The following is a 26,891-nucleotide window of genomic DNA, read 5'->3' as shown; positions in this document are numbered from 1 at the left end:
GAGTCCCTTCGCAACGACCCTTGCACGCGACGCTGCCATGGCATATGCATACTATTTATACGACACCTCCGGGCGCCCACGCCCTGCGGGCCTGACGGCAGCGCCGATAATGCCCATGAACACTCCCACATCGCTCTCGACGGAGAGCGTATATAAAATTCAGCTAATGCCACTCCTTTCCGCGCTGCGTTCTATCCACCCGCGACACATTCCCGTATTGCTTCTACTCGCCTGCACTCACCATACGCTCGGTGACTACCAGACGAGTATCGCCCTCAGCTTCGAGGCCCTATCTATTGACCCGGAATGCGTAGAGGCAATGTCCAACTTGGGCACCACTTACAAAGCCCTCGGCCGGGAAGACGATGCATTTGAGTGGTGGATGAAGGCCTTGCGCATCCGACCCACCTATTGGGACGCTATGGTGAGTCAGATACGAGCGCCGGTTACAACCAGCACTGACACGGCCTCCAGGACAACATACTTGGCAAGTTATTCGACGTGGCACAGAACACGCCAGATAACAATCGCCGCAGGGAGGCGTACTCCCAGGCCCTGCGCGTGTGCGAGTCTGTTATCGGCCAAGTCGTACAGGACGATGGCCGACTCAGGATACCCGTGCGAACCGACGAGATGCATCGTCTTCAGCGAATGTTCTTCACCACAGCCACATTGCGCACTCTGCTCCCACCGAACGGGATTCTCGATGCCATGCAGGACTATTGGAGGGCCATTGAGCTCGTGCTCCGCCCACCGCAGCCCTACGGAGACGATGAATGCTACAACATGCGCGATCTCCTCGTGGCCACTTGCGTCGCAGGATACATAATATCCTCTGCATCTGACGGACCGGTCCCCGACGCGATCGTGGAGAGCCTGAGCCTCGAGGGCCAGCCACCGTTCTCGGAGCTCATCCATCGGCCACCCCTAGACCTTTTTCGCGTGGTGCACGCGTCGGGCGAGCGCGCACTCAACGCGCTGCTGCATATCGGCGGTGGCGTCTTCCCGACGCTGCTCCTGCTCCCGGACCAGATCATGCGCCTCCAGATGGTGTTATTCCCCTTCTCGCTTGGTGTCGCACCCGCTATCTGCACGCGTAACCCGCACACTGGCCACCTCGACTTGCCTCACGAGAGCATGCGCCAGAAGACGAACCTCATGACAAGCACGGTCTTGCTCACGCTGGCGAAGCGACTGCAGGACGAGTCCCTCGCGAATCTGCGCCTCCCTGGGCTCGGTGGCCCGGTCAACGTCAGTGTCTCATTGGTACTGTTGCTTTACTACGTGGCGGTGTCAATATCGCCCTCGCCGTCGACGTACAACAATCTGGGTATACTCCTGTGCGCGCTCTCTAGCAGCAGGGATATGCCGAGAACCCACGGGCAGAACCTGCTCAACGGCCCGGCCCTCGCGAGATTTTACTACCAAGCCGGCCTGCAACTGGACCCAGAACATCCGCATCTCTTGACAAATTTGGGATCGCTTCTAAAAGACCAGGGCCGTGTCGAGGAAGCCATCGAGTAAGCTATTGACACATTGCCAATCCCAGAGGCGCCTACCTAATCATGGAAAATTCTAGACTGTACATGAAGGCTATAAGAAGGAAGCCAGATTTCGATATTGCTCTTGCCAACCTAGGTAACGCTGTCAAGGATCTGGTTCGTTGGACAATGTTGCCTCTGTTGGCCGTGAGACTGACATCTGCTCCACGCGTCCACAGGGTCGATCCTGGGATGCCATCGAGTACTATCGCCGCGCTATTAGCCTCAATCCTGACTTGCCCGAGGCCACGTGCGGCCTGGTGAACTCACTGTCTGCGATATGCGACTGGCGCGGGCGCGGGTCTGTCCCCAATGAGATGGGTGTGGACGAGAACGGTGGGATTATCATGCCCAGCCAGACTGGGACCCCCGGCTGGATTACCAAGATGATCGAGATTTGCGAGCGTCAGATCGACGCTGCGTACATGCAGACTGTCGGCATCATGCAGAAATCCGCGACCAAGGAGGAGTGGCTGCAGGTCGTGGAGAATGCGCAGGGTCGCGCGCTACGCGAGGACGAAAGGGCGCACTGGCTCGAGTGCCTGCAGCGCTACTACGACGGTGACGACCGTATGCGGAACGGCATCAACGAGGTTGGGTTCGTGATTCGCTTCATGGACTGGGCGCAGCCTAGGCTGCAGCGCCAGTGGTACATCCAGGCATTCGGCAAGATTGTCTCTTCGGATGAGCCCATGTTCGATACGTCGCCGGAGCTGGAGCGTCGCTTCCTGAGGCCGGTGCTCCCGGCTAACATGACGAGCCCGCCCGTCCCGTCCGTCCTTCCCTTCCATACGGTGCGTTTGTTGACTTGTCGCAAGTAGGAACCTGGCTGACCGCTAGGATGCAGTTTACGTACCCGCTTAGCCTCCGGGCCGCGCGTCTTGTTGCCCATCGAAATGCGCTCCGGATCTCGTTCATGGCGCATTCGCAAACCTGGCTTCCGCCGCATGTCTACCGCCCGCCTCCGCCTCCGCTAAACGGTAAATTGAACATTGGTTATGTCTCGAATGACGTGAAGTATGTGGCATTCTACGCCGATGAAACAAAAATTGAACCAGCTGACTTGACATTGACAGCGACCATCCGCTCTCGCATCTGATGCAATCGGTGTTCGAACTGCACGATCGCAATAAGTTCAATGTCTTCCTGTACACAACTAGTCCATGGGACGGCACTGAGTACCGCCCGCGCATCGCATCGCGCGTCGAGTATTTTCGCGACGTGTCGACCTGGTCCGCGCGTGATATCATAGACGATATCTCGCGTCATAACATACACATTCGTGGGTGGTCCGTGTCCGTTGCCCGTATGCAGCGTCCTGACATAGCCCAGTAATTAACCTCGGTGGTTACACCAAGGGTGCTCGGAACGACATATTCGCAGCTCGTCCTTGCCCTGTGCAGATGCAGTGCATGGGATATGCGGGCACCTTGTCGGCAGGTGTGTACAAGGTACTGCTCATTCTCACATTCGCGGCGATTTATTTCTTGAATGGCTAGGTTGGTGCGACTACCTTCTCTGCTGCATCATTTCATGTCCCCCGGACATGAGTGCTGCGGAGTTCTGGCGCAAAAACCGCGGGAAGGACAAAGAGCAGACGCATGTCATCTTTGATTTCGATGCTGATGCCGATCCGGAGTCTCGCTCGAACGAATGGATGTAGTACGTCTGGATTTTCTTCTGCCCACCTCGGTTATGCTCACGGGTGTTGTTTTAGCACTGAAAAGTTTATCAACATTCCGGTAAGTTGCACGACGCTACCTGTGTAGACTCGGCGTTCAACTGATTGTTCTAGCATTCCTTTATGGCCACTGATCACAAGCAGTCATTCCGCGAGGACGAGGGCCTCACGGTGCAAGAGAGGGCTCAGGTACCTCCTGAGGAGTTGTGGCGGAATGAAGAGAAGCGAAGAGCGACTATGAGACGGCAGATCTTCCCCGACCTACCCCAGTGAGTGAGCTGTGCGTCCTCCACGGTCACTGCTAAGATCGTCGTAGAGATGTAGTGATTTTTGCCAACTTCAGCCAGGTAAGGGTATGTGCACATTCCGTGTGAATTGTGGCTGATATAGTGTACAGTTGTATAAGGTATGTGTATTGTCAGGTCGTTTCACCGTGGTGTTTTGACCAACCTCATTTGTCTGTAGATCGACCCGGTAAGACTCTTTTAACGAATACCTCGGTAACGCTGATGAATTGTTAGGCCATTTTTGCCGTATGGCTTAGGATACTTACGCAAGTACCGCGTAGCATCCTCTGGCTCCTGCGGTTCCCCGCAGCCGGCGAGGAGCATCTTCTGCGCACAGCCAGAGACTGGGCAGGTGAGGAAGTCGCGTCACGGATACGCTTCACGAATGTGGCAAAAAAGGACGAACATGTCTATCGCGGGCGTGTAGCCGACCTCTTCCTCGACACGGCTGAGGTTTGTGCGGTCACGCCTGAATGACTTGAGGTTCGTTTCACTGACTGATGTGCTCTAGTGCAATGCGCACACTATAGCGGCTGAGTAAGTATTCACACTTGGTACGTCCGTGGGTCACGACAACTCACCGTCACTAGTGTTCTCTGGACTGGTACACCTATTCTCACAATACCCAAGCACCCTCATAGAATGTGCTCCCGCGTCGCGGCGAGCATGGCAGGCGCGACAGGGTTCGGCGACCTAATGATCGTCGAGAACGTGGAGGAATATGAGCACCGCGCAGTCGACTTCGCGAGAAGCGTGAAGTATGTCGACGAGCAGGACCCCACAGGTACGACGATACCAAGGGGACGCGGGGAGCTCATCAAGCTCCGCCGTAACATTTTCTTGAACCGGGACAGAGCGCCTCTCTTCGATACTATGCGCTGGACTCGCAACGTCGAGAAGGGCTACCGAGAAGCGTGGAAACGGTGGGTAGAAGGGACACAGTACGAGATGTCGGATGAGTGGGAGAGGAGCGAAGGGGATGTGAAAGACAGCAGTATCATCTGGATCCCAGACGAGGATCCCCCGGAAATTATCATATATGATTGACTTCTAATCTGTAGGGCATTTATGTGGCTTCCTGCTCTCGCATCATGGGTCGCTGAATATCGTGATAAATTATTCAGTAGTCAAGTTTGTAGCCCCTAGACCACAATCCTGTACATAGACGTAACACTGTATCCATAGCCAACAATTGCGCACATCGCATCTCAAGCGTTACACGTTTTGGTATGCGCTAGGCGTGCCCTGTTGGGCAGGCGCAGCTGGGGGCTGCGAAGTGCCAAGAGGCTTTGGCGTCTGGATGTCGGGCTCGTCCACATTCTGGTAGCCCTCTCGTCCACCAGAAGTGAACCCACCGGGCATGGACCAGACTACATGCATATGTCAGCGAGTGCAGAGCGTATGTGCTAACAGGCCCTTACCCGTCGCGCCCCCGACGTCAGCGCTGCGTAGACCACTGAAGCCCGAGAAGTTACCGCCCCGTGTCTGCAAGGCTGTCGCAAAGACCATAGCGGTGGGTATCTACAACCTCAATTGAGCTCACCTCTCACTAGGGGAGTCGAAGGGAAGGGACGGACCTTCAATGCCAAGATCAATATAGTGAGCAGCTTCATGAACCATCCCTGCTCGTGGTTCCACATCCAAATAATGTCGAGCGGAATGGTCCCTATTACGAGGTAGGTGAACTGGGAAGAGGTACTGCTTCAGGTGCACACCACGAGCCACAGACAGGATGCGCACCATCTTCATCGACTCCACGGCCTCTGCAGCCTCCTGGGCATAGAGGCCAAACAGGAAGATAGGAAGGTTGTAGCTCGGGGCGACAAACGCAGAGGTGAACGCTGCAAGAGCCTAGGAGTGCGGTAAGTGACACAACCACGGGCCAGCCAGTACAACTCAAGTCTCACAGTTTCCGCTGCGACAAGCTTGGCGGTGTCGATGCGCGTGAGGAACTCAGCCATGGTGCTCAGGAGTGGCGTGTTGGTCGGCCAGCTGTTCCTGCGGAGCGTGCAGGCAATGAGAGGGGAGGGCAAGGGCAGCACGGCGCCGGACAGGGCGAGCCGCGCGCGTCAGATCCCCGCAGCGCGTCAAGACGCGTCTTCACACGTGTATGGGCGCCTAGGCCTACACGCCATACCGAGGATTGGGGCCTGGAGTGTGCCGACACAGCGCACAAATTGAGCGGGGAGAATCGCACTAGTTATTAGCAGTTCCAGACAGACAGACGGCGTCCTTAACCTATCTCTACACAACTAAGTTATTGGCGAGCACTAGCGTACCACGATAGCGATCCGATACTTGGGAGATTCTAATACTATACCTCACCACCTTCGCGACGATGCTGACAAACGACTGGGTGTACTTGGTCTCGAGTTGTACGCCGAACCCATGTTGTACGCCGGCGTGGAGTAGCCAGAGCGTGTGCCAGGGAGACGATTGCTCGCCCAGACCGGGGAGTCCATGGGCGTCGCGGGCCGCGAGTTATGCTGCGACTGCATGGCCACGCGGTAAGTGCCGTACTCGTTGAGGATCCGCACGATGTCGCGCGTCATCACATCCAGCTCCTTGACTTCCATAGCCGAGAGCGAGCGGTCTTGTGGGCTGTCGTCTTCGTCACCAGACTCGTCCTCGCGATCTTCGTTGCGCTGAGGCAAGCGCCGGTTGTTAGCCTTCGACCGGCCTGCGATGATGCCTTCAAAGACACGAAGCATGCAGGCCTCCATCAGCCTCTTCAACCTCTCGACGTCGTCAAGAGCATCCTGGCGACCCACGATGGGCAGCCACTCGTCGCATTCTAATCCACGGAACGTCACCTCAATGTTGAACGCTCCGAAGAGGATGTAGGTCAACGGGTCGAGACGCGAGGTGGTGATGAGGTACATATCCGGGTGTGACTGGCCAGAAGTCAGGTTCTGGCGTTTTTCGGTGTAGGCAATGATCTGTTTCTCCGTCAGTGCAGAGTTCAGGTCTTCTGACTCAGCCCTCTCGCGTCTACGGTGGTTCACGCTTGATGGGTGAATGAAGACCCTCTGCGAAAAGTGGGAATCAGCGGTTGAAAAAATGTAGATTGCAGACTTGCTCACCTTGTCAGTAGCAGTTCGGTATATCTTTTCTCCAGTTCGAATAGCGAACTTTGGCTGAGAGGCGATGGCAATGAGAGCGGCAAGAAGGGGCTGCGATTCGCCATTGCTGTTCAACTCAGGCGGTACGGCACCTCTCCTCGTATCCGTGCGTCTCGAGACATCACCGCCGGCTGAAAGGTCAATGACACCGATGGAGTACAACGATTGCAAGAGGTGGTCCTTGATCTTCTGGATCATGATCAAGGTCGGCTTCGCCAGGAAGTTCTCCTGGCAGAACCGGTTCGCTTGTACATACATCCCCTTGCTCTGCATCTCCCACCATTGATTGTACGCCCGGAGGGTGGCCAGGGCGTCGGACCGGAAGTCATCCGTCGTGAACGAGTTCTTCTTGGCGGCAGCCTCGAACTTGAGATGCATAGGGGCAAGGAAAGGATCGCGGTTCGTAAGGATGGCAGCGAGCGTCAGCGCCTGGTCAAGACACCTGAAGAAGCTGCCGTAGAGGACCAATCGACCCATCTGGACATCCACAGGAATCTGGAGGAGCACGCGGCCGAGGGAGGTCAGGTTGTGGTGCTGGTCGAGGGCTCCGACCATCTCCAGCGCTTTCATGGCGGCCGTGACACGGTCCACCGCAGGCGGCTCGATCGTCTCGGCGAGCACCTCCTCGACAGTCATGCCCGGGAAGTTGAGCGCCTTGATGTGCATGACGACGTTGCTTAAGTCGACACGCTTCATCTCCACTGTCTGGTGTGGGTACAGGGCGTCGGAGAACCTGCGCGTCAGGATGCCGTAGTATTCACCTGACCGGTGCCGTCCGGCACGACCTGCACGCTGGTTGAGGTTGGACGAGCCGACCCATGCAGAGACGAGAGATGAAATATGACGCTCTGGGTCGTACCGCTGCTCCTTCACTCGTGCCGTATCAACGACGTAGACGACATCCGGGATGGTGACGGACGTCTCAGCGATGTTGGTTGCGAGAATGATGCGGCGCACTCCTTCGGGCGGCGGCTCGAAGACAGCCTGCTGCTCCGCGATCGGAACAGTCGAATGCAGGAGATGGATGCTGTATTTGCGCGAGTCGTTGAAGTTGATGTCGAGAAGGTTTCCGCCGGTCATACCCTGCAGGCACTTCTGCACAGACGTGATGTCGTCCCAGCCAGGAAGGAAGACGAGCACATGGCCGTCCTCCGACCTGCGCAGCACATGTGCGATCGTTAGCGCTACCAAGGGCGCAGGCATGTCCAGGTCGTCGTCTCGCGAACTGTCGGGACCAGCGGAAGGCTGGATGGGCATGTCTGATTGGTGGCGATTACTGCGCGTCGTCGTTCCCGTGATACCAACGACCGCGGTAGAGCCCAACTGATGTGTCAGATACTTCTGCACGCTGTCCTGCTGGAACACCCAAGAGGTGCTACGCTCCCTCGCGAGGTCGGGAAGGAACTCGTCCAGGAACTTCTTGTCCACAGGGAATGCCCGTCCAGGTATCTCGATGACGCTGGCAGGCTGGTCGTTCTCGTCGGGGAAGTACTCCTGGAAGAGCTTCGCGTCGATCGTAGCGCTCATGAGCACGACCTTCAGCGGCTTGTTGCGCGCCTTACGGTCCGCAAGCATGCGCTTGAGCACGACGAGCAGCAGATCCGTGTCGACGTCCCGCTCGTGCACCTCGTCCACCAGTATATGCGTGACATCGTCAAGGCTGCGCCCGGCGGAGTTATCCCCCTCCAGCGCGCTCTGCATGCGCTTGAGGAAGATGCCAGTCGTGCAGAAGGTGACGGAACCATGCTCTTCTGGCAGGTTGTGCTCGAACCGGACTTGGTACCCAACGCACGAATTACGGCCCACTGTCTCCGAGCGCTCCTTCGCGACGCGGTCCGCGACACTGATAGCAGCGATACGCCTCGGCTGCGTACAGACGATGTTGCACTTCGCGCCCTCCCCGCGGTCGATCATATTGTCGAGGATGATCTGCGGGATCTGCGTCGTCTTGCCCGAGCCCGTCGCGGCCATACAGATGGTAACCTCGTGGTTCTCGATGTGCTGGAGTATTTGTTCCGACTTCGTGTACACTGGGAGGCCAGCACGCTGCTCGCGCATTCTCACGACCTTCGGGTCGGTCGAGGCAAGGTACTCCTCGCGCTTCTGCTTCAGCCGGGCGGATTTGTCCTGCAGCAACGAGAATGGGACTGGTCTGCGGTAAAGCAGGCGAGGGCCAGTAGGGACACTCGAGCCCTGAGTGTCGCCATCGTCTTGTGTGCTGGACTTGGTAGACGACCGGTTTTGGTACAGTTTGCTCTTCTTGATGTCACTGCATAGGTCCGCGATGTGATCTTGGAGCGAATCTTCAATCTCGAAGAGCACTCGCGGAGCGAGACCGAGGTCCTTGCCCGTCTTCTGGTCCTTCAGAAACCCCGCCCAAATGTTTGGATCGCACTGCTCGAGGTACTGCGTGACGTCCACGTAGCAACTCAACATGGAGTTTTTCTTGTTGGAGCCCTTGCTGAAACCGATCCTCCGCCCATCGACGGTCATCTCTGCCTGCCATGCCGTCGTCCCACCTCCGCGTTGTGGGATTTTGAAGGGCGTGTACGTGAGCTCTGGGCGTCCGAAGCCGAAGCGACGGCAATAATACTCCATGAATTGGCGTGCCTTTTCGTAGTCCACTTTGCTTCCGTCGGACAGGGTAGTCTCCGTTGGAGACAATTCCACCTCCGCAGAGGCTTTTGGTTGTTTCGGACCAGAAGACTTGTTGAACTGTAACGGAGCGGTTATCAGTAACTACCGGGAACGGCGAAATATAGATAACGCTGCTTTGCTTGATCGATATAGCGTCTGAACGACCGCCTCTGGTGCAACGTCTCGAACGGTCACTTGAGCAGGTCGAACGTGCGGGTGCAGACTCGCTCCTCGCAAGTGCCCATTCGAGGCGCCATGCGACCTGGCACCGAGCACGGCAGCCACCGTTGCAACATCTAACCGTAATTCGGCCGATGAGCGAAGGGGAGGGGCGTCGGTCGTCCAATCGCTTGCAGAACAGGCAGCTGAAAACGAGTGAATACGCACCGCGCCAAGAGTGTCCAGTTGCAATAGTGCGCTGAGCGCTGCCAACTTCTCAGAATCCTTCCTGTTGCTGTGGTCTCCGCATCCTGTGATGTCAACCTCGGCACCCTTGACTCGAACTGTCGTCCTCCACAATGTCTGCCCATTCGCGGCGATGCCCTGTACAGACTCGTACTCAGGCATGGAGTTGAGGATGCTCTTGCAGTGGTTTGTCAGCGGCGATTTGGGATTGTCGTTCCATATTGCCTTGATAGGCTTCGTCTCGTACGTTGACCGGATGTATGCCTCGCTGCACACTGGCTCGGGCAGTGTGGGTTGCTGACGCGCTGCGGAGGCCGGTGCTTTGCCTCGGCGACCCTTGTTGCTGGACGGCCGCGAAGGGCCTGACACCGGTGCACGAGCAAGGTGGGGCATCTGGCGGCGTGAACTAGAGCTGGACGGCGTCATGGTGGACCTGGAGGACGAGGGAAGATGGTCGCCTTCTACTTTTGGGACCTTGCCGGGGCGCTGGTCGGGATCAGATGGCGGGCGAGTAGACGGAGAGGGGGTGCGAGAGAAGGGGCGCTTGAGGGACGAGGACGAGGGGAGAGCGAAGCGTTTGGCAGGGTCCGCTTGCATGAGGAGACTGCGCCGGGGCAGAAGAAAGGCAAGGCGCATATGTGACAGCCTACTACCGACACCAATCTAGGTGTGCAATCAGGCTTGACTTTCGCGGGCGACTTCCTTGTCGCGACTAACCTGCAGCACTGCCTATCCCTGCTCTTCCAGGGGCACAAGTACTGGATACCGATGCGTGCAGTGAACGGTGAGGTTAGGACGGCTTCGACGACGAGGAATGAAGGCCCGAGAACGAGAGGGAGAACACGGAGCCGTACTCGCGACTTTGCGTCTGCCCGAGCTGGCTAGCGTCAAATTTGCCCCACCGGCAACTGCCGACTCCCGGTCGCAAACGGGCTCCAAGTTCAACGCTTTCCAGTCAACGTCTGACTTCCAACTGCCCTGGCTTGCATTACTCAAGAGTGAACCGCCCTTCTCAGCAGATTGTGGCAAAGTACAATCGGGTGAGAACCCGAACGTTGGCAGATGCGCATCGTCGACGTGTAAGTGAGTCGACGTCACTCGTACCGTAGAACCGCCGCCACTGCACCCATGTGCGAGTATCGATATCACAGTGCTATACAGCCTGAGGCTTAATTTGAATGTATGTACGTAGCTGTGAGGCCGCCTATACCTACAAATTGACAGTGGTATGAACCCAGCTAGGATCAACAGTGTATCAGCTTGGCCAAACGGTCCATCGTCTTCTCGGGCTCGTTCCAATGCGGCTACACAAGCATCAGAACTCGACGGCCATATCCTTGTGTTTGGTCATACTCACCATATGGTTAGCACCTCGGAACCGCACGATCTCCACTTTCCTCGCCCCCTCCGGCCAGTCTCGCATCTGCTGGGCAAAATACCACGCAGCCAGTACCGTTTCCACGACTGACCTGTCGCACCAGACGAGCTTTATTTGCAGATGTGGCCAAATCGTCGCGTCGTACATGGCCAGCTCCGTCATCTCCTTGTACACCGTGACGTCGAAGTCCATCCAGAACAACTGTGACCGCTCGGCCACTCCCGTGTCTGTGACTTCGTCGTATTCTTGGTAGAGCATGCGCTCCGTGCTGTTCTCGTATTCCGAAGACGAGTCTGTACTGGGGTACTGGACAAGGCCGGGGCGCACCTCTATCAGTGAGGAGTGAGGGAAAGATAGGACTTCAGGAATGCGATGGTTGTAATGCGCTGTGACCCAGTGTACAAATGCGCGCCCTTTGTTCTTCATTGGTATTCGCGTATCAAGGATCGGGTTGTAAAATCCGGCGACGTGGTGTGTGGATACGCCCAGCGCATTACAATTGCTGTCTATACAAACAGTGAGTAGGGTGAACTTGTCGACAATGGCCCACCCACCATAGAATATGATGGTTCGTAAATATGAACCCAGCCTCCACCTCTCTTGGTGCGGGAGAGTCGACGCCTGTGCCAAGAAGGACATCGCCATAGCAGTGCCCCAAGACCAGGCAAGGATGGCCAAGCCGCCTCCACAGGCGTTGTGGTACTCCTGAGGGCTGGGCGCCATGGGTATATTCTCCTTCATGATGTACCAGCGCAAGAACGCTGCGATTTCCAATCCACGCTGTTTCAGCATAGATCGCTCCGCCTCCTGCTTCTTGCTTCCGAGCGCCGCCAACTCGGCCCAGGAATACGGAGTCGATCCAGGGTAGTCTCGATAGTTCACCATGACGAGGCGTATGCCACGTTGCCGGGCATAGGGTATCAAAGGTTTGAAGATCGCTGTAGCAGACCGTCCGCGTCAACTGTGTACTTCAGCATGCGGGGCTATGAGCACTTACCGCCGTGGAAGACAACGCCATGCAGGATTACGAGAGTCGTGTAATGCGGACATGCCCAAGGGGCACCGCTGTCCTCGTAAAAAAGGTGTGTCCCCTTGTCGTCCACGGGAGCCAACGGCATACTAGTGCTTCGTTCGCCGTGCGCACGGTCTACACCCGGTCTAGATGTGCTCCTTCTGCTAGGAACAGGGCCTATTCACTGTGATGTTTGCGTCATGGGTGCGTGCAAGATACTGTACTGAGAACCTTCATAACATATGCGTTCGAACAAAGGTTGCAACGCACAGCGAAGACGGTCCCCGTAATACGTACGTACAATTGCGATCGAACCCCGGAGTGGTGATCTAGCAAGTACCGGATGATAGATTCGCCAGATCGCAGTGTGGAGGTGGAAGTCAAGACCTACTGCCTCGTTGTAGCTGTCGAGGCGTGCCGGTATAAGACGCATGCTCTGCATGCGTCCATCCGGACATAGCGACCGCATAACCTCGGCGCAATGTTTGCGGCACGGAATACAGGTGTTCTCGGTGAGTTGAGGAGCTTCTGAGACTCCGACCCACTGGCAATCAAGTGCTCGGCAGATCAGTGCATTGCATGGAATCTGGATCCCACCAAGAGTAGGCGGCATCTTCCGGCAAAACTGCGTTTCTGATGTAATGTCTTCGCGACAGACGACAGATATTCGACAGACATGCCAGTCCGAGTCCGCAGCCTCACATCCAACAAATCCCCTGTTTTCCACCACCACAAGGTGCGTTTCCGGCGTCGCTGGCAATGACTGGCATAGCGCACTCATATTAATCCGGCGAGAAGCTCAATCGTTCGTTTCGGTTGATCCCAATGGGGCTGAAAGTTGTCAGAGCCTGTAACGGAGAGAAGAGTCGGCAGCCCACGTACGAAGTGGTTGGCTCCCTCGAATCGTACAAGGTCAACCTTCCTCGCGCTCGCAGGCCAGTGTTCCGAGACCTGCCTTGCGAGGTACCAAGTGGACATGATCGTCTCAGGAACAGACATATCGCACCACACCAACGCCACACGCAGGCGGGGACACCAAGACGCGTCGAGAAGCGCAGCGTCCAGGTTCTCCTTGCACAACGCCGGGTCCACGTTGTAGTAGAGGGGATGCGAGCTCGTGATGACTGCTGGGTCCGTGATCTCCGATAGCTCTTCAGCTGACATGTTGACCACGGACGCGACGTAATCTGGGGACGGATCCTTGATAGGCACTTGGCTGACCCCTTGGCGCAACTCGTCCAGCGTCACGGATGGGAATGCGGCAAGTACAGAAGGTGAGTGTGCATAGTAGCCGGATACCCAGTGTCCAAATGCTGTGTGCCTTTGCTCCTCCGGAATGTTTGGATCACGCGTAGGAGAATAGAGTCCTTCCATGATTACGCGGGGGACACCTAGACCGTGCCGGCTGCAGTCTATGATGAGCTGAGGTGAGCACCGCGACTGTGGGCATGTAAACACTGTAGACTGACCATACATAACGAATCCCGTCAAGTAGGCACCCAGCAAGCGGCGATCGTTGTCCGGCAGCGTCGCGGCGTGAGCCAGGAACGATATGGTAATGATGTTTCCCCAGGACCAGCCGAGTAGAGCAAGACCGCCTCCACGGTTGCCGTTGTAGTCGTCAGGACTGGATGGTGGCGGTATTTGCTCCATTCGGATGAACCACAGGAGGAACGAGGCGACCTCTACCCCGCGAGCACGGAGGACAAACCGCTGCTCATGATGATCCCCACTCCCGAGCGCTGCTAGATCGGAAGGCGTGTACGGACTAGAGTCGCGGTAGTCGCGCATATTCAATGTGACAAGGCGCAATCCAAGTCTTGCCGCGTGGGCAAACATGGGTCTGTACACCGCTGCATACCAGACATCATGAGAATGAGAACAACATGCCACAGGGCGCAGTGAGTACTAGTGTGAGTGCTCACCTCCATTGAAGATTCCACCGTGTATGAGCAACAGCGTTTGATAGTTAGGACGCCCCGGTGGGACCCCAGTGTCTTCGTAGTAAAGTTGCGTCCCGACTTCGTCCACAGTAGCAAGCGGCATGAGATAAGCATGTACCTCGTCTAGTGAGAATCGTGTGCAGTCTCCACCTGCTTGCCCATGACCTTAAACCATAGCAATATGACAGTTAGTCACTAATTGGCTATACATAGCCTGAGGACCAACGTGAGAGTCTTATGCACGCGCTCTTGGCTAAAACATGCTTGCGGTCCGGAATCATCACAAAGGAGTGTATGTACATCCTCAGCCTGAGCCTTCGTTCGGGGCCAGCGGCCGGATGAAAGACGGTATTGGCTGCGACCTTACCATAGCATCAATGAGATCAGGAAAGAACCCCACTTTTGTTGGAATCACAAAGCGAATGACAATGTCGACTATCTGCGTCAGTCAACGCGGCCGTGGCCATAGAGGATTGAAACCATGAGGCCGATACCGCGATCTGTATAATCGCGTCTCGAAGACATGTAGAGCCGCCGTGCGGTCCTACGGGGCCCGGGGTGAAACTATACGAGACAGAAGCTCGATAGTGCGCCTAGGCTTGTCCCAATGAGGCTAAACAGTATCCGTCAACTGTGTGCACACAAATGGTGAGCATTTGAACTCACGAAGTGATTTGCCCCATTGAAGCGCAGCACGTCAACCTTTCTAGCACCTTGAGGCCATTCTTCGTTGATTTGTTTCGCGAGATAACAGGCAGACAACACTGTCTCTGGCAGAGACATATCACACCATACGAGCGTCACCCTCAGGTGAGGCCACGTTGTTGAGTTCCATAGAGCAGCTTGCACGTTCTCTTGATACAGTCTGGGGTCGACGGCGTGAAAAAGCGGGTGGGCACGCTTTGTCACATTGGGGTCCGTGACATCGCCGAATCTTTGAGTAGTCATACGAGCGGTGGATGGTACATAGTCCGGCGAGGATGGATCTGCAATCGGGCAATGTAAGAGACCGTCTCGTAGGTCATCCAGCGCAACGGACGCGAATTGATCAAGTAGCGCAGGCGGGTGAGCGTAGTACCCGGATAATCGGTGTTCGAAGTCATTGTCTCGGTCCACCGTCTCATCTTGGCCACGCGCTGGAGCTCGTAGCCCTGCCAGCATCGCAGGTGGGACGCCTAGGCCATGTCGAGCGCTGTCTAGTAGATTGCATGCAGTGAGCTAATCGATACAGTGAAAGATCATGGTTATGTCATCTACTCACCAAACATGATGAACGCGGTCATGAAACTGTGCAACGTGCGGCGAGCTTCCTCGTCCATACGTTCAGCCTGCGCCAGAAACGACATTGTCATAGTATTTCCCCAAGACCACCCGAGAAATGCAAGGCCACCGGCACGCGTAGCCTCCAAGTTCTGGGAGCGAGGCGGTATATTTTCCTGCTGGATGAACCAGACAAGAAATGCCGCAAGTTCCATGCCGCGTGCGTGGATCATCGATCGCTGCTCGTCCAGTTCTACGCTTCGAAGTGCGTCGAGGTCGCTGGGAGATAATGGGGTAGAGCCGCGGTAGTCTCGATTGTTCACAGCCACTAGTCGCATGTTGTGCTCTTCGGCATGTTTGAACATTGGCCTAAAGGTGGCTACGGTCGCGTCAGCCTCTACACTTTGGGAGTCACGACAGTTCGCCCCGTCTGGGGCACCGTTGGGGGTCCTCGGAGTAGGTCATGACACTCACATCCATTGAATACACCACCATGTACGAGCACTAGAGTTGTGTAGTCCGACGAATCAGGGGGTGCCCCCGTGTCTTCGTAGTAAAGCCGCGTGCCATTATCGTCGACGGGTGCCCAAGGCATTGTGCACAGTGCTATTCAAGTCGAGAACGCGGGAAGAGGGAGGCGAGTATGAGTTTTTGAACCTAGTTCAGGCCTAGATTGAGTAAAGAAGAAGGAACTTGGAAAAGTCATATCATATCATCCCATAACGACTTGATAACGTGAGACTAGACGCTACGTGGCAGCTGCCCAGGTCATCTGTTATTGTCGCTCCTACATTCGCAGGCATTTTCAGAACCGAACCGGGAACGGCGCTCAGTTGTTCCCGCGTATTGCTGTACATCTAGACAGACGCCGGTGATGACTGAATGGCTACCTCTTCCCTTCCACCATCCGTCGTCTACGACGATCATGAACGTGCTCAGGGATGCCTTGCACGGTAGCAGCCTGCGGCCTCGTATCGGTATCGACATCGGTGTCACAGGGGACTTGAATGAGATCTTGCATTGCGGATAGGTGGTAGAATGAGGCAGGAGGAGCTCAAATCAATTTCAACTTTCAGACGAGCGATGCTACTAGCGCCATGGTGTCCTCTGGTTGATACCAATGAGGCTGCCAACAAACCGGCGACATGGTCAGCATCACTCAAAAATCGCGGCATAGCACTCACAAAATGGTTCGCGTCCTCGAAGCGGACAACCTTGACGCTCCTGGCGTCCCGGGGCCAGTTTTCCTCTGTCTGCTTCGCGAGATACCAATTGGAGAACACTGTCTCCGGCATAGATGCATCACACCATACGAGGTATACTTGAAGGCACGGCCACGTCGACGCATCCAATAAGGCGCCTCGTACGTTGTGTCCATAGAGCGCTGTGTCCACCTCGAGGTACAATCGTTGTGCGCGCTCAATGACGGTCGGATCGATGATCTCGCCGAGCTCTCGTACCATGTGTTCCCTGGCTGCTTTATGCTGAGGAAGCGGGTTTGCGACGCTGGAATGAGCAACCCCGGCTTGCATATCATTCATGGTGACCAAAGGGAACGCGTCAAGTACCGGCTTTGAGTGAGCGTGATGCACAGCCCAGGAGAGCCAACGTTCATCGGATTCAGCAGGCATATCGGTGCCGCCGCCGGGGCTGTCGAGACCCTCCATGACAGCTGCAGGTACGCCGAGGCCCTGGCGAGCACTGTCTATCATAGTGGACCGCCTTCATCAGTCATTCTCGAGTGACCATTGAATTTTGAACTCACCGAAAATGACGAACGACTTCAAGTGGCCATCCAGTAGACGTCCATCATCCTCGGAGAGGCCAGAAGCTTGCGCTAAGAACGCCATCGTCACCACGTTCCCCCAAGACCATCCAAGTAATGACAGGCCTCCTCTGTCACCATCGACTACGTATGGAGGGATGTCCTCCTTGCGAATGAACCATACTAGGAAGGCAGCAATCTCCAATCCACGAGCGCGGATCATGGACTGTTGCCGCTCTGGATCGCCACTGCCAAGTGCTTCGATGTCGGCATCAGTATATGGCGTCGAACCGCGATAGTCGCGCATGTTCACGGTAACGAGGCGTATGCCGTGTTTGGCGGCATGAGGGAACATGAGCTTGAAGGTCGCTGAGGCGATGTCAGTTAAATCCACGAGGCCAAACAGGGTTACGAACCACCATTGAAGATGGCGCCATGTACCAGTACTAGCGTCCTGTACCCGGGGCAGTTCTCGGGAGCTCCTGTGTCCTCGTAGTACAGTTGCGTCCCATCATCATCAACTGGGGCTAGAGGCATGCTAGGCGGCGTGATGTTGTTGGTTGAGGGACGCTGAAGAGAATAGTCAGAACCCGAGCGGATACCGTGACGGCGATAGAAGGGGGCGATTATCGTTTGCGTCATGTGTCGCATCAAGGCATGCACTGTCAGCAAACTGTCAGTGTAACTGTGTAAGCATCAAGAATGCAAGTTCTGCACTTCAGTCAGTCTTCCGGGTAGGAACTGAATGTCGCAGTACTTACGAATGCGCAATATGCGCCCACCTGACTATGACTGTACAACCTGCATCCTCAGCGGAAATCGAGAGTCTCATTACCGAATCCGGACACTCGAAGCTACACGGGTTAGAAGCCGCAGAACGGCGGTATATCCGTTCGCAGACCTGAGCTTCGTCCCATTAGATGACTCGGCCAATGCATGCAAAGTAGCGGTGTACCACTGGGGCCCCATTGTGTCCTGAGGCTATCACGAGCGAGTCCGGGACCCATTTCATACTTGCTACAGGCACCCCATCCAACATACAATCCTGGCCAGAAGCCGCACCATATCCTCAGGCTTGTCCCAATGCGGCTGACACGAATTATCAGCCACACCAGCGTCGCGTTCACCCGAACGGTTGTGAACTTACGAAATGATTCGCTCCCTCGAACCTCACCAGCTCCACCCTCCTGCCCTGCGCGGGCCACCTCGTCACCACCATATTCGCGAGATACCAGCTCGCCAACATCGTTGGGCCCACCGATGCGTCGCACCACACCAGCGCGATCCGCAACCGCGGCCAGATTGTCTTGTCCCACAGCGCCGCCTGCATGTTCTCTTCATATACCCGAGGATCCACTCGTGTGAAGGCGAGCGTCGAGTGCGCTAGGGCCGCGGGGTCCGTCACGCCTGCGAGTTCCTCAGCAGACATGCGCGTCAGCGTCGGGGACGGCTCCGTCTGCGGGTCACGCGGGAGGCCCGCTGTCAGCTGCTCGCGGCTGCTCGTGGGCAGGGAGTCGAGGAACGAGGGTTCGTGTTTGTAGTATCCGGAGATCCAGCTGGAGAAGGCGGCCTGCTTCTGCTCGGGCGTGAGGGCCGCGTCGCTTAAGGGATCGTAGAGTTGTTCCGAAGGCGCATCCGAGGGGATGCCTAGTGGGTGACGGCTGGGGTCTGGTCCGAAACGACAAAGTGTTAGTATGTCCAACCAAGTCCTATTAGTTGCATGTATGATGCTCACCCAAGATGATGACTGTTTGCATGTAGTCTCCCAACACGGTCCGATCCTTCTCTGAGAGTACACCTGCTTGAGCGAGGAACGACATCGAGAACGCGCTCCCAAACGACCACCCAAGGACAGAGATGCCCCCACCACGCCCCCCTCCGCCGGACACCAACGGGAGCTGCTCGTGCTTGATGAACCAGACGAGAAACGCAGCGAGCTCCCGTCCGCAAGCTCGTAGCACGGACTGCTGGCTCTGCAAGTCTGGGTTGTCCAGCGCGGCGAGCTCGGAGTCGCTGAAGGGCGAGGAGCCGTGGTAGTCCCGCGCATTCAGCGCGACGAGGCGCATGTTATGCTTTGCGGCGAAGGGGAACAGGGGCTTGAAGATAGCTACGATAGTGCCGAATAGTGAATACCTCATCATTGAGTCGGATCGAGTGAGGGATCACAACACTCACCGCCATGGAAGAGACCACCGTGAAGCATTACAAGGGTCTTGTAATCGCGCGAGCCCACGGGCGCGCCGCTGTCTTCATAGTACAGCTGCGTCCCTTTCTCGTCAACCGGAGCAAGCGGCATAATCACCAAATCCCAATACTCGGGCTGTAAATGATCAGTCTGGCAGAAGCTGTTATTCACCTGAAGGGACGTCGAGTCGAAGACGCAAACTCTATATATACGCCATGCCGATTTTCTTGTGAAACCATCGACAGGAAGTTGCCGGGGGGACATGTTGATGGCATCTGAAGCAGTATACTTTCGACGATGGAGAGGCTAGAGCTTTCGTCCACCTGCGTATACGAGTAGCAGCCAATTGCTTTTCGCACGTGGGCGGGCTATCTTCCTTTCCCCATGTTTCTGCCCACGAACTCTATGAGCTTGAAATTCGTACGCACACAGCGTCACCCCCGAAGTGATCATCGGAGAAGCCCAGGAAACTATGTAAAAACGCAAATCTGCCGCGCAGACAACGTGCATCGCGACTTGATCTCCACCGCCCCGGATCACTGACTGTCGGCGCTGCACAACACTGCACGGCCAGAAAGCAGGGTGGTCGACTTGGCCTGTCCAATCGTGAGGAGAATCAGTGCTGATCACTACGCACAGAGGCCGTTCGACGCCGATGGTTCGATTAGCGCTCACCTGTGGTCGGTCGGTCATGAAATGGGGACGCACTAGACTGCAGGCCCGAGCTGATTTCGATGCAACCTTAGCAGCAGCTCCATAAAAATTCAGTGTTTGCTATGGCAAGCCCGTACGACAAAACACAAGACGACCGGGTCAAGTAGGTTCACAATGAACTGGACTCACTCAACCGTGTAGTACTTCAGCTGGAGGCTGGACATAGGTGGGAACAATGTCACTCCGGAATTTGTCGAGATGGACCATTATCATTGCTCAGTGGTCACTACCCAGCGGATGTGGCCAAGCCGCGGCAGCATTCTCAATACCCTGCAGATACTTCAGCTTGATGGCGGCTACCTTCGCCGCAGGCCAGTCCTTCCGGCCAACAAGCTCAGTGATCTCTTGCATAGTCTCCTCCACTTTCTCTGCACACGCCCCGTTAATACGCCGGTCACGCGAAGGAATGTGTCATATGTACGCACCCGCATTGGTCGCGCGCACCCGCTCAACCTCCTCCTTCGACTCCGCACCCTCGATCTCCTCGCGCATCTCCATGGTCTCCATGAGCACCTCTGGGTCCTCCAGGTTCTCGCTCTCGCCTATGGGGTAGCCCTCGCGCTGGAGGATGTACTCAACGCGCCGGAGGGGATTGGACAGTCGGTGAAGCGCTTCGTTGACCCGCGAGGACATTACTGCCGCCGCGTCTTGCTTCTCCTGTAGGCGTGGAGCCAGTCGGACGTGAGCGATTACTTCGGCACTGTTGCCGGCCTGAACGCGTACGCACCCGCTCCTTGCCCACCCAGCGGTCGGGGTGCACGACAGTCTGCAGCTGCCTGAGCTGTCGCTTGATGGCTGCAGTGTCGACGACAAACGGATTCGGCTCATATGGAGTCCCAAGCATTTCATGGTAAGTCATGTCGCCAGGAATGTTCGAGATCCAGTAGCACTTGGTGCAGACCGGCAGGGGTGTCGTGAGCGGTGCTGAGCATTGCGGGCACGAACGAGGGGCTGAGGCTGTCGCAAGGCTCCTGCGTCCGAGTGGTGATTGAGCGGCGCACGGGGCGGCGGGGAGAACACGGCGGGGCGACGAGGAGGAGAGCCTGGACGGCGCGAAGGACGACCTGGGCAGGGCAGCGGTGAGTGCACGACGGAACATGGCGGTGGCGCTTAGATTAGATAACACGGCTCGTCCAAATCGGCCCCGCTGACGTCAGGTGATTGCGGGAACGACGACCCTAACCTTGATCTCTGTCCCCGCTCACCGCGTCGCCCCACTCCATGGCTCCTGCGTCCGCTGGCCCGTCCTCCCTCCGCAAGCCTCCCCCGCCGCACACAGAGGAGGACCCGGAGACGGGAGAAGAGGCCCGTGCGTATCTCTCGCCTAAGCGCCACTTCCTCCATCTCTTGTCCCCATGGAACCGTGCCCGTTCAAAACACAACGACAAGAAGAGGGCGAGGCACGAGGAAGAGGACCGGCAGGGCTATGACACAGAGCAAGAGCCCCAATATCCGACACTCAGAGGCTCGGCTCTTGAGGGCGGTCTGGTTGAGCTGCACGACGAGCTGCTTCAAGAGGCCGGAGAAGAGTCGGACTCTGACGCGCCTGTGTACAGGTGGGCAGTGCTCTACGAGAATCAACGGGGGTGCGTCTCAATATTTGGGAGCATTCCAGCAACCGAGCTGAAATTCCACGCAGCATAACCATATTCTCCACGCCTAACTACTCTCCGCAGACCCTCCTCCCGCTCGACCCACCTCCCTACACCCTCCCCACATCCAACCCTTCCAAACGCGCCTGGCGCACCCAGCCCACCGTCTCTCTCGCTTCATACCCTCTCCCAGACGGCACCTGGCGGTGGGTCTCGCGCGCGTGGATGATCGACATGCGCGGCGACGGGCTCCTCCAGCAGGACGGCTTCGAGTACGCATGGACTTTCCGCTCCGGCCACTGGCGCCCGGAGATCGGCACGCTCAGCACGGGCGCGTGGGTGAGGCGGCGACGGTGGGTCCGCTTGATGGTGCGTGTGCGGAAACAGGGCACGCACCCTGACGCGGAGCGAGCCGAGCGGGAGGGCGAGGCGGGGGGCGAGGTGGAGGGAGAGTTGCCTGCAATGGACATGGTGCAGGATGTGCCTGGTGCGACGCGCCCGCCATCGGTGGTCGAGAGTACAGAGAGCGAGGATGAGAAGGCTGAGATGCAGGTTTGGCTTGGTGATGACGGCGACTGGGAGAGATGTCGGACGGCGCTCAAGAGAATCGGGAGGGATGGGAGGAAGTTGGAGCTGTGGAAGCGGTGGTTTGGATTTGGGTTCCGCTCAGAGAAGGACGAGGATGAGGAAGACAAAGAGGAGCCAGACGAGGATGATGTGGGAAAGGGGAAAGTCAGAGCAGAGCAGCGTGAGGTGTCCTCATCCTCATCCTCCCTTGAGAAGGAGCTCGAAGAAGACGTGGGTGTACACCCCATCCAACCTCCCAGGGAGTATATCGCGAGAGTTATCCGCGATCACGTACGTCTTCTCACCATTCGTCTCCTTTCCAATCCTCTGACGTACACTCTATACACGCGCAGGGCTCCGAGATTCTTCGTACCTTCGTCTTTCCAGACTCTCGCGCACAGTTCGTCGAGATCCTCGACGCTGCGGACCTCCTTGGAGAGCTCAAAGCGGGTATGGGTGTCTCAGACCAAGCGCAAGTGCTTGACTTTTGGAGCTACGCGCCAACCACACCCACGTCTGCCCATCATGACGGCGCCGGGAAGGCTGACACGCACAGTAGCAGTGGATGAGATCCGCGACCGAACAATTGGATATCCTTTCATGGCATCATCTCTTCTTACTTCCACTCTGTTGTACAGATACCCTGCACTGATATTCATCCCTCTGCTATGCATTATTTGTACGTTCAAATACTAGGTGATGACACCCAGCTTGATGGCGGTTTCGTGGTCATGCCACAGGTTGTGCAACGTACAACCCATCCGCCACTTGGGTCCCACTGTATTGAATCCCAGCAAGCAGGACTGTAACCTCTCCGGGGTACATTCCCCAGCCATGGCACTCACTTGGAGCTGCGACTTTGTACGTAGTTATGGGACCCGGGCATCGGGAGAGGAATCACATGCGAGCGTACATGACGCGCGTTTCATACCTTAACTTCGATCATGGCCGTGACCGCTGTGAACGCATCCACCACAAACTCGACCTCCTCCCTGCTGCGGGTCGCTGCCCACCCACGCTCTCAGCCATGTCCGCCGAGGAGCCCCCGCCCGACCTCAAGGGCAAGCTGCGTGCGCTGCCAAATGCCGTTGGCGAATACCTGCACTCGATCCCGGACGACCACCCGCTGCAGATCGCGCTGCGGACTTACGCGCTGTCGATCTCCCTCTCGCTCGGGCCTGCGCTGGTGCCGTTTATGACGAGCCCGAAGGCGCGGAGAGACGGGTGGACGCGTCTGAAGAGGATATTGGGACGCGAGTTGGGGGCGACCGGATTTGCGTTCGCGATGACCGCGGGTGTAGGCGGCGGCGCGTTCCTGAAGGAAGTATTCGATGTTCTCGTGTTGGAGGGGGAGTGCCCGCGTCTGGCGGACGACAGATCTGTACATGGAAGCTTACGGGCGAAGGTTATTGGATGGCTTGCCTTGTTGAAGGAATCGCATCGGACTTTCCTTGCTAACGCCCTTTCGTCCGCCTTGGCGATCACCCTCTTTCACCGCAGACGTCGTTCACCTGTGTCCACCGGGCCTGGTACCACATTACCACTCACCCCTCCTCTGTACGGGAGCTCCCCTACCAAGCCCTCGCTGTTTGCAGGCCGCCCTTCCATCACCCTCGATCTGACTCTACTGCTCCTGGTACGCGCTATGGATGCTCTGTCACAAATCACCATACAGAAAGGCTGTGAAGTCTTAGAGAAGAATGGTGGCGTCGACGGACAGGAGGCCGCACAGAAGCGCAGGCATCTCCTCAGTATGCGGCTAGACGCATTGGTCTTCTGGGCAAGTAGCGCGAGGTCCGTTCACAGCTTTGCGAACCGTGCAGGGCTTACCCTCATGTTATCTGCAGGATAATGTGGTGCTTCTTCTACCAGCCAGAAAGGTAGTTCGAGATTGCTTTTTGCATTTACTGGTGAAATTGATCGGGGTGTCTCACAGGTTACCTCGCTCGTACAACAAATGGTAGATCCCGTCAACGTCCCTACTGGTTGTACAAAAGTTGACGGGACTGGAACACACCACAGGATCATGACCGTAGCAAACATTGACCCGCGCATCCTCGCCGCCCTGCGATTGCTCCGCACCGGAGACTGGTCCTACAGGCGGCATCACTCCGCACAGCCTGACCTCGTCTCCTCACTGTCGCGAGATCTCGGTTACCCAGCAGCCTGGGGAGATGTCACTCGCTTGCCCCCATATGGCGGGCCCGAGGCTACTGCCGTATGGAGGGAGATGGGTGTGAAGGGTCGCGATGGGATCGGCGGCATCCCTTGCGAGCTCGTCCACGCCAATGCTTCTGGAGGCAGCTGTAGCAAGAACGTCTCCCTCAGAGGATCGCAGGCGTTTGTCTCTGCTCTGGCAATATACCTTCCTGTAAGACTGCTAGATCACTTTATTGGCACACGCTCATGCTCATGCATCCACACATAGGTGCACATCCTCCCCATCCTGCTCACCCGCCCGCGCACCCTCCTCCGTCTGTCCAAGCTGGTTCCCATTCTCCTCGCGGTCCTCCGGAGCGCTACCTTCCTCAGCACATTCGTCTCATGTATCTGGGCCGCGGTCTGCCTCACGCGCACGGTCCTCCTGGCGCGCCTCTTCCCGTGGATCTCGCACGACGTCTGGGACGGTCACTTCGGGTGTACGTTTGCGGGGAGCCTCGTATGTGGGGGCAGCATCTGGATTGAGCAGGGGCGGAGGAGAGGCGAGATTGCGCTGTACGTCCTGCCGAGGGCGATCAGGGCATGCTTGCCTGAGAGGTGGGTGAGGAGCGGGGCGAAGGGAGTGCAGTGGGGTGAACGGTACGTCTACCCCTGGTCCAAGTATGGAGAGCATGGAACACTCAAGGACTTTCTGGCAGGCTCGCCTTTGTGCTTTCATTGTCGACCATACTGACGGCCGCGGTCCATCGACCGGATTCACTACGCGGGTTGTCACGATGGACCTTGGCTTTCATCATGAAGGGACCGAACGCTGGCTTCTGGAGACGCAAACGGCGTGGCGAGTCCGTGCCTCCTACACCCATTGAAACCGGACCGAATACCGATACCCACTCAAAACCATACGTTCTGTGAGATGGACCACTGCCGATTATACCTCCGCATACACACATCACAATCACTGTACAGATGTACATCATTTGTATTCACCCACGAGTTGTTGTATTGTTGCTAGCCCCTCCACAAGTGCAATGTATGATCGTAAAACGAACAGCTCGCGATCAACGTGTCTTCGTCCTTGCTTGCCTCCGCAAACGACCAGTCGACGCCGTACGCCAAAGACTCGTGCTCGTCGAACCGCTTGACGACCTCCCATCCTGGCTGCTCCTGCGATGTGCTTGATGTGTCATTCAAGTCACTGAGGTTGAAGCGGACGATTTTGAACCCGTCGTGCATGCAAGCGACGAGCAGGTCATTCTTGCGCTCGGGAGATGGATGCCATTTCACGCGCCAGGCGCCTCCCCCGACGTCCGCTTGGGTCAGCGGAACGAGAGGCTTGCGTGCGTCGAACAGACGGACAGTGTTGTCATAGCTGAATGGTATGAAACGTGAGGTCCAGGGTACTGTGCAGGGTGGCAAGGATGGCACCAACCTTCCGACGGCGAGTAAATGTTCGATGTGTGGGTGACTTTGGATGGTGGTTATTCCAGCATCGAATCTATTGCGCCGATGTGAGATAAAATATAGGGTTTGCACTAGCTCAAACCTACCTCTTGTTGACGAAGAGAGGCCGGGAGAAATCTTGTCGTGTGTCCCATGCCTTCATCTTCAAGTCGTCGCCTCCTGTACTCTTGTGTCAACAGCGCGTCTACGCGACGGGCACAAGAGGGACTGACCAGAATAGACGACGTTGGTGTCCCAGTAGTTCCAGGCAGCTATCCACGGTTCATGGTCGTGCGCGTGCCATGATTCGGCTACTATCAAGCCAGTTGTATTCTCGGGGTGGAGAAGAGCTAACGATCCATCGGACAGCGAGACGATGAGTGAGCCGAGGGAACTTGAGGATTCAGTCAGTCACTGTCATATGGTAGGATATATGCTCATGCATACCTGCTAGCGGAGCGCCTGCTGGACCAGTCGAGGGACAGGCAGAGGACATGGCGGGAGGCACATGCGATTGAGGAGGTTTGAACGAGACTGGGCTGCAAGAGAAAATGATGCAATCTGCGAGTCGGCCAAAGACCTCGCCTACCTTATCCCCCCTCAAGGTGTGAAGTGTGATACCACCCTCTGAATCTGCTATGACAAGGGTTGGGTCGACGGAAGGCGATGTATGACACCTGTGCGATGTCAATGCCGGTGCTGACCACGCCGCATCCGCTAAGCTGACCATTTCATGTCCAATATCGCAGGTAGTGATGTCTTTTGTAGCAGAGAGCTATGCTGGCGAGCCCAGTCAGCCGTAGCATGGTGATGAGCCGCTTCAGGACGTACAACGGACGTTCATTCTCTGCATCGACTTTGAAGAGCATGCATTCGCCTCTCCTCTTCTGCTTTGTACGTTCAGAGGGTTGAGCCGTCTCATCTTCCGGCTCTTGATCGGTACGGGAGGTTTCCGACTGCTCAAGCATGTAGGTTCCACAGACAAATATATCATGGAAACTCGGATGAGGACAGAACTCGACTGAGTCGGCTGGCCAGAGGGTGTCGAACGCAGTCATAATGAGAGCGCTGTTGAAAGCGTTTGCAGATGCGGCTGTTCACTCAGTCGTATGCGGTAGTTCACAAGAGAAGGATGCGGACATACCGACAATTGAATATTTCCGCCGCCGTCGGATCAGCTTGAGGAGGCGTAAGTGCTCGGA

General features: G+C 56.6%; 11 protein-coding genes across 11 annotated transcripts; 3 read left to right on the top strand and 8 right to left on the bottom strand.

Moving 5' to 3' along the window:
• Positions 1-37: 37 nt before the first annotated feature.
• Positions 38-4,556, top strand: C8Q71DRAFT_709415 (TPR-like protein; the record flags this gene model as incomplete). The annotated part of the gene is made up of 14 exons (XM_047920682.1): positions 38-424; positions 475-1,520; positions 1,580-1,658; positions 1,721-2,335; positions 2,389-2,558; positions 2,618-2,823; positions 2,874-2,981; positions 3,041-3,203; positions 3,259-3,283; positions 3,337-3,491; positions 3,539-3,590; positions 3,744-3,962; positions 4,021-4,046; positions 4,100-4,556. 14 exons carry the CDS (start codon positions 38-40, stop codon positions 4,554-4,556), a joined length of 3,708 nt encoding a protein of 1,235 aa, XP_047777934.1.
• An 84-nt stretch (positions 4,557-4,640) lies between these two features.
• C8Q71DRAFT_84774 (uncharacterized protein) lies at positions 4,641-5,631 on the bottom strand. Its single transcript, XM_047926669.1, has 5 exons — positions 5,417-5,631; positions 5,250-5,360; positions 5,087-5,194; positions 4,931-5,030; positions 4,641-4,879 (listed from the first exon to the last, which is right to left on the bottom strand). Exons 1-5 carry the CDS (start codon positions 5,468-5,470, stop codon positions 4,725-4,727), a joined length of 528 nt encoding a protein of 175 aa, XP_047777933.1. The 5' UTR covers positions 5,471-5,631; the 3' UTR covers positions 4,641-4,724.
• A 55-nt stretch (positions 5,632-5,686) lies between these two features.
• On the bottom strand, positions 5,687-10,529 carry C8Q71DRAFT_762551 (P-loop containing nucleoside triphosphate hydrolase protein). Its single transcript, XM_047923925.1, has 4 exons — positions 10,391-10,529; positions 9,656-10,336; positions 6,593-9,346; positions 5,687-6,538 (listed from the first exon to the last, which is right to left on the bottom strand). Exons 2-4 carry the CDS (start codon positions 10,307-10,309, stop codon positions 5,831-5,833), a joined length of 4,116 nt encoding a protein of 1,371 aa, XP_047777932.1. The 5' UTR covers positions 10,310-10,336; positions 10,391-10,529; the 3' UTR covers positions 5,687-5,830.
• Positions 10,530-10,917: 388 nt separating this feature from the next.
• On the bottom strand, positions 10,918-12,169 carry C8Q71DRAFT_858415 (Alpha/Beta hydrolase protein; the record flags this gene model as incomplete). Its single annotated transcript, XM_047927518.1, has 4 exons — positions 10,918-10,977; positions 11,031-11,557; positions 11,606-11,989; positions 12,049-12,169. The coding sequence occupies 4 exons, from the start codon at positions 12,167-12,169 to the stop codon at positions 10,918-10,920; spliced, it is 1,092 nt and encodes a 363-aa protein (XP_047777931.1).
• Positions 12,170-12,590: 421 nt separating this feature from the next.
• C8Q71DRAFT_84611 (Alpha/Beta hydrolase protein) lies at positions 12,591-14,429 on the bottom strand. Its single transcript, XM_047926627.1, has 5 exons — positions 14,233-14,429; positions 13,989-14,171; positions 13,533-13,916; positions 12,946-13,475; positions 12,591-12,894 (listed from the first exon to the last, which is right to left on the bottom strand). Exons 1-5 carry the CDS (start codon positions 14,306-14,308, stop codon positions 12,841-12,843), a joined length of 1,227 nt encoding a protein of 408 aa, XP_047777930.1. The 5' UTR covers positions 14,309-14,429; the 3' UTR covers positions 12,591-12,840.
• C8Q71DRAFT_84610 (Alpha/Beta hydrolase protein) lies at positions 14,430-16,099 on the bottom strand. The gene is made up of 4 exons (XM_047926625.1): positions 15,741-16,099; positions 15,268-15,645; positions 14,673-15,202; positions 14,430-14,619 (listed from the first exon to the last, which is right to left on the bottom strand). Exons 1-4 carry the CDS (start codon positions 15,859-15,861, stop codon positions 14,551-14,553), a joined length of 1,098 nt encoding a protein of 365 aa, XP_047777929.1. The 5' UTR covers positions 15,862-16,099; the 3' UTR covers positions 14,430-14,550.
• Positions 16,100-16,338: 239 nt separating this feature from the next.
• Positions 16,339-19,327, bottom strand: C8Q71DRAFT_858412 (Alpha/Beta hydrolase protein; the record flags this gene model as incomplete). The annotated part of the gene is made up of 8 exons (XM_047927517.1): positions 16,339-16,392; positions 16,451-16,971; positions 17,032-17,400; positions 17,448-17,601; positions 18,073-18,120; positions 18,179-18,699; positions 18,767-19,138; positions 19,207-19,327. 8 exons carry the CDS (start codon positions 19,325-19,327, stop codon positions 16,339-16,341), a joined length of 2,160 nt encoding a protein of 719 aa, XP_047777928.1.
• Positions 19,328-19,658: 331 nt separating this feature from the next.
• On the bottom strand, positions 19,659-21,081 carry C8Q71DRAFT_762541 (uncharacterized protein). The gene is made up of 5 exons (XM_047923924.1): positions 20,658-21,081; positions 20,356-20,587; positions 20,060-20,298; positions 19,892-19,968; positions 19,659-19,812 (listed from the first exon to the last, which is right to left on the bottom strand). Exons 1-3 carry the CDS (start codon positions 21,027-21,029, stop codon positions 20,147-20,149), a joined length of 756 nt encoding a protein of 251 aa, XP_047777927.1. The 5' UTR covers positions 21,030-21,081; the 3' UTR covers positions 19,659-19,812; positions 19,892-19,968; positions 20,060-20,146.
• A 405-nt stretch (positions 21,082-21,486) lies between these two features.
• C8Q71DRAFT_709762 (uncharacterized protein) lies at positions 21,487-22,658 on the top strand (the record flags this gene model as incomplete). The annotated part of the gene is made up of 2 exons (XM_047920702.1): positions 21,487-22,380; positions 22,443-22,658. Coding segments are annotated over 2 exons (1,110 nt in total), but the record flags the coding sequence as incomplete, so codon positions are not given.
• Positions 22,659-23,116: 458 nt separating this feature from the next.
• On the top strand, positions 23,117-25,161 carry C8Q71DRAFT_858409 (uncharacterized protein; the record flags this gene model as incomplete). Its single annotated transcript, XM_047927516.1, has 6 exons — positions 23,117-23,883; positions 23,937-23,969; positions 24,026-24,049; positions 24,112-24,460; positions 24,518-24,888; positions 24,948-25,161. The coding sequence occupies 6 exons, from the start codon at positions 23,117-23,119 to the stop codon at positions 25,159-25,161; spliced, it is 1,758 nt and encodes a 585-aa protein (XP_047777925.1).
• Positions 25,162-25,257: 96 nt separating this feature from the next.
• On the bottom strand, positions 25,258-26,747 carry C8Q71DRAFT_797153 (WD40-repeat-containing domain protein; the record flags this gene model as incomplete). The annotated part of the gene is made up of 8 exons (XM_047925727.1): positions 25,258-25,618; positions 25,679-25,744; positions 25,797-25,869; positions 25,923-26,083; positions 26,137-26,228; positions 26,279-26,366; positions 26,417-26,464; positions 26,521-26,747. The coding sequence occupies 8 exons, from the start codon at positions 26,745-26,747 to the stop codon at positions 25,258-25,260; spliced, it is 1,116 nt and encodes a 371-aa protein (XP_047777924.1).
• Positions 26,748-26,891: the final 144 nt, after the last annotated feature.

Source organism: Rhodofomes roseus (genome assembly GCF_022264815.1).
Source record: "Rhodofomes roseus strain CIRM-BRFM 1785 chromosome Unknown C8Q71scaffold_12, whole genome shotgun sequence".
Classification (NCBI taxonomy): Eukaryota; Fungi; Basidiomycota; class Agaricomycetes; order Polyporales; family Fomitopsidaceae; genus Rhodofomes; species Rhodofomes roseus.
The sequence above is the reverse complement of the archived record's forward strand: the minus strand, read 5'-3'. Positions and strand labels throughout refer to the sequence as shown.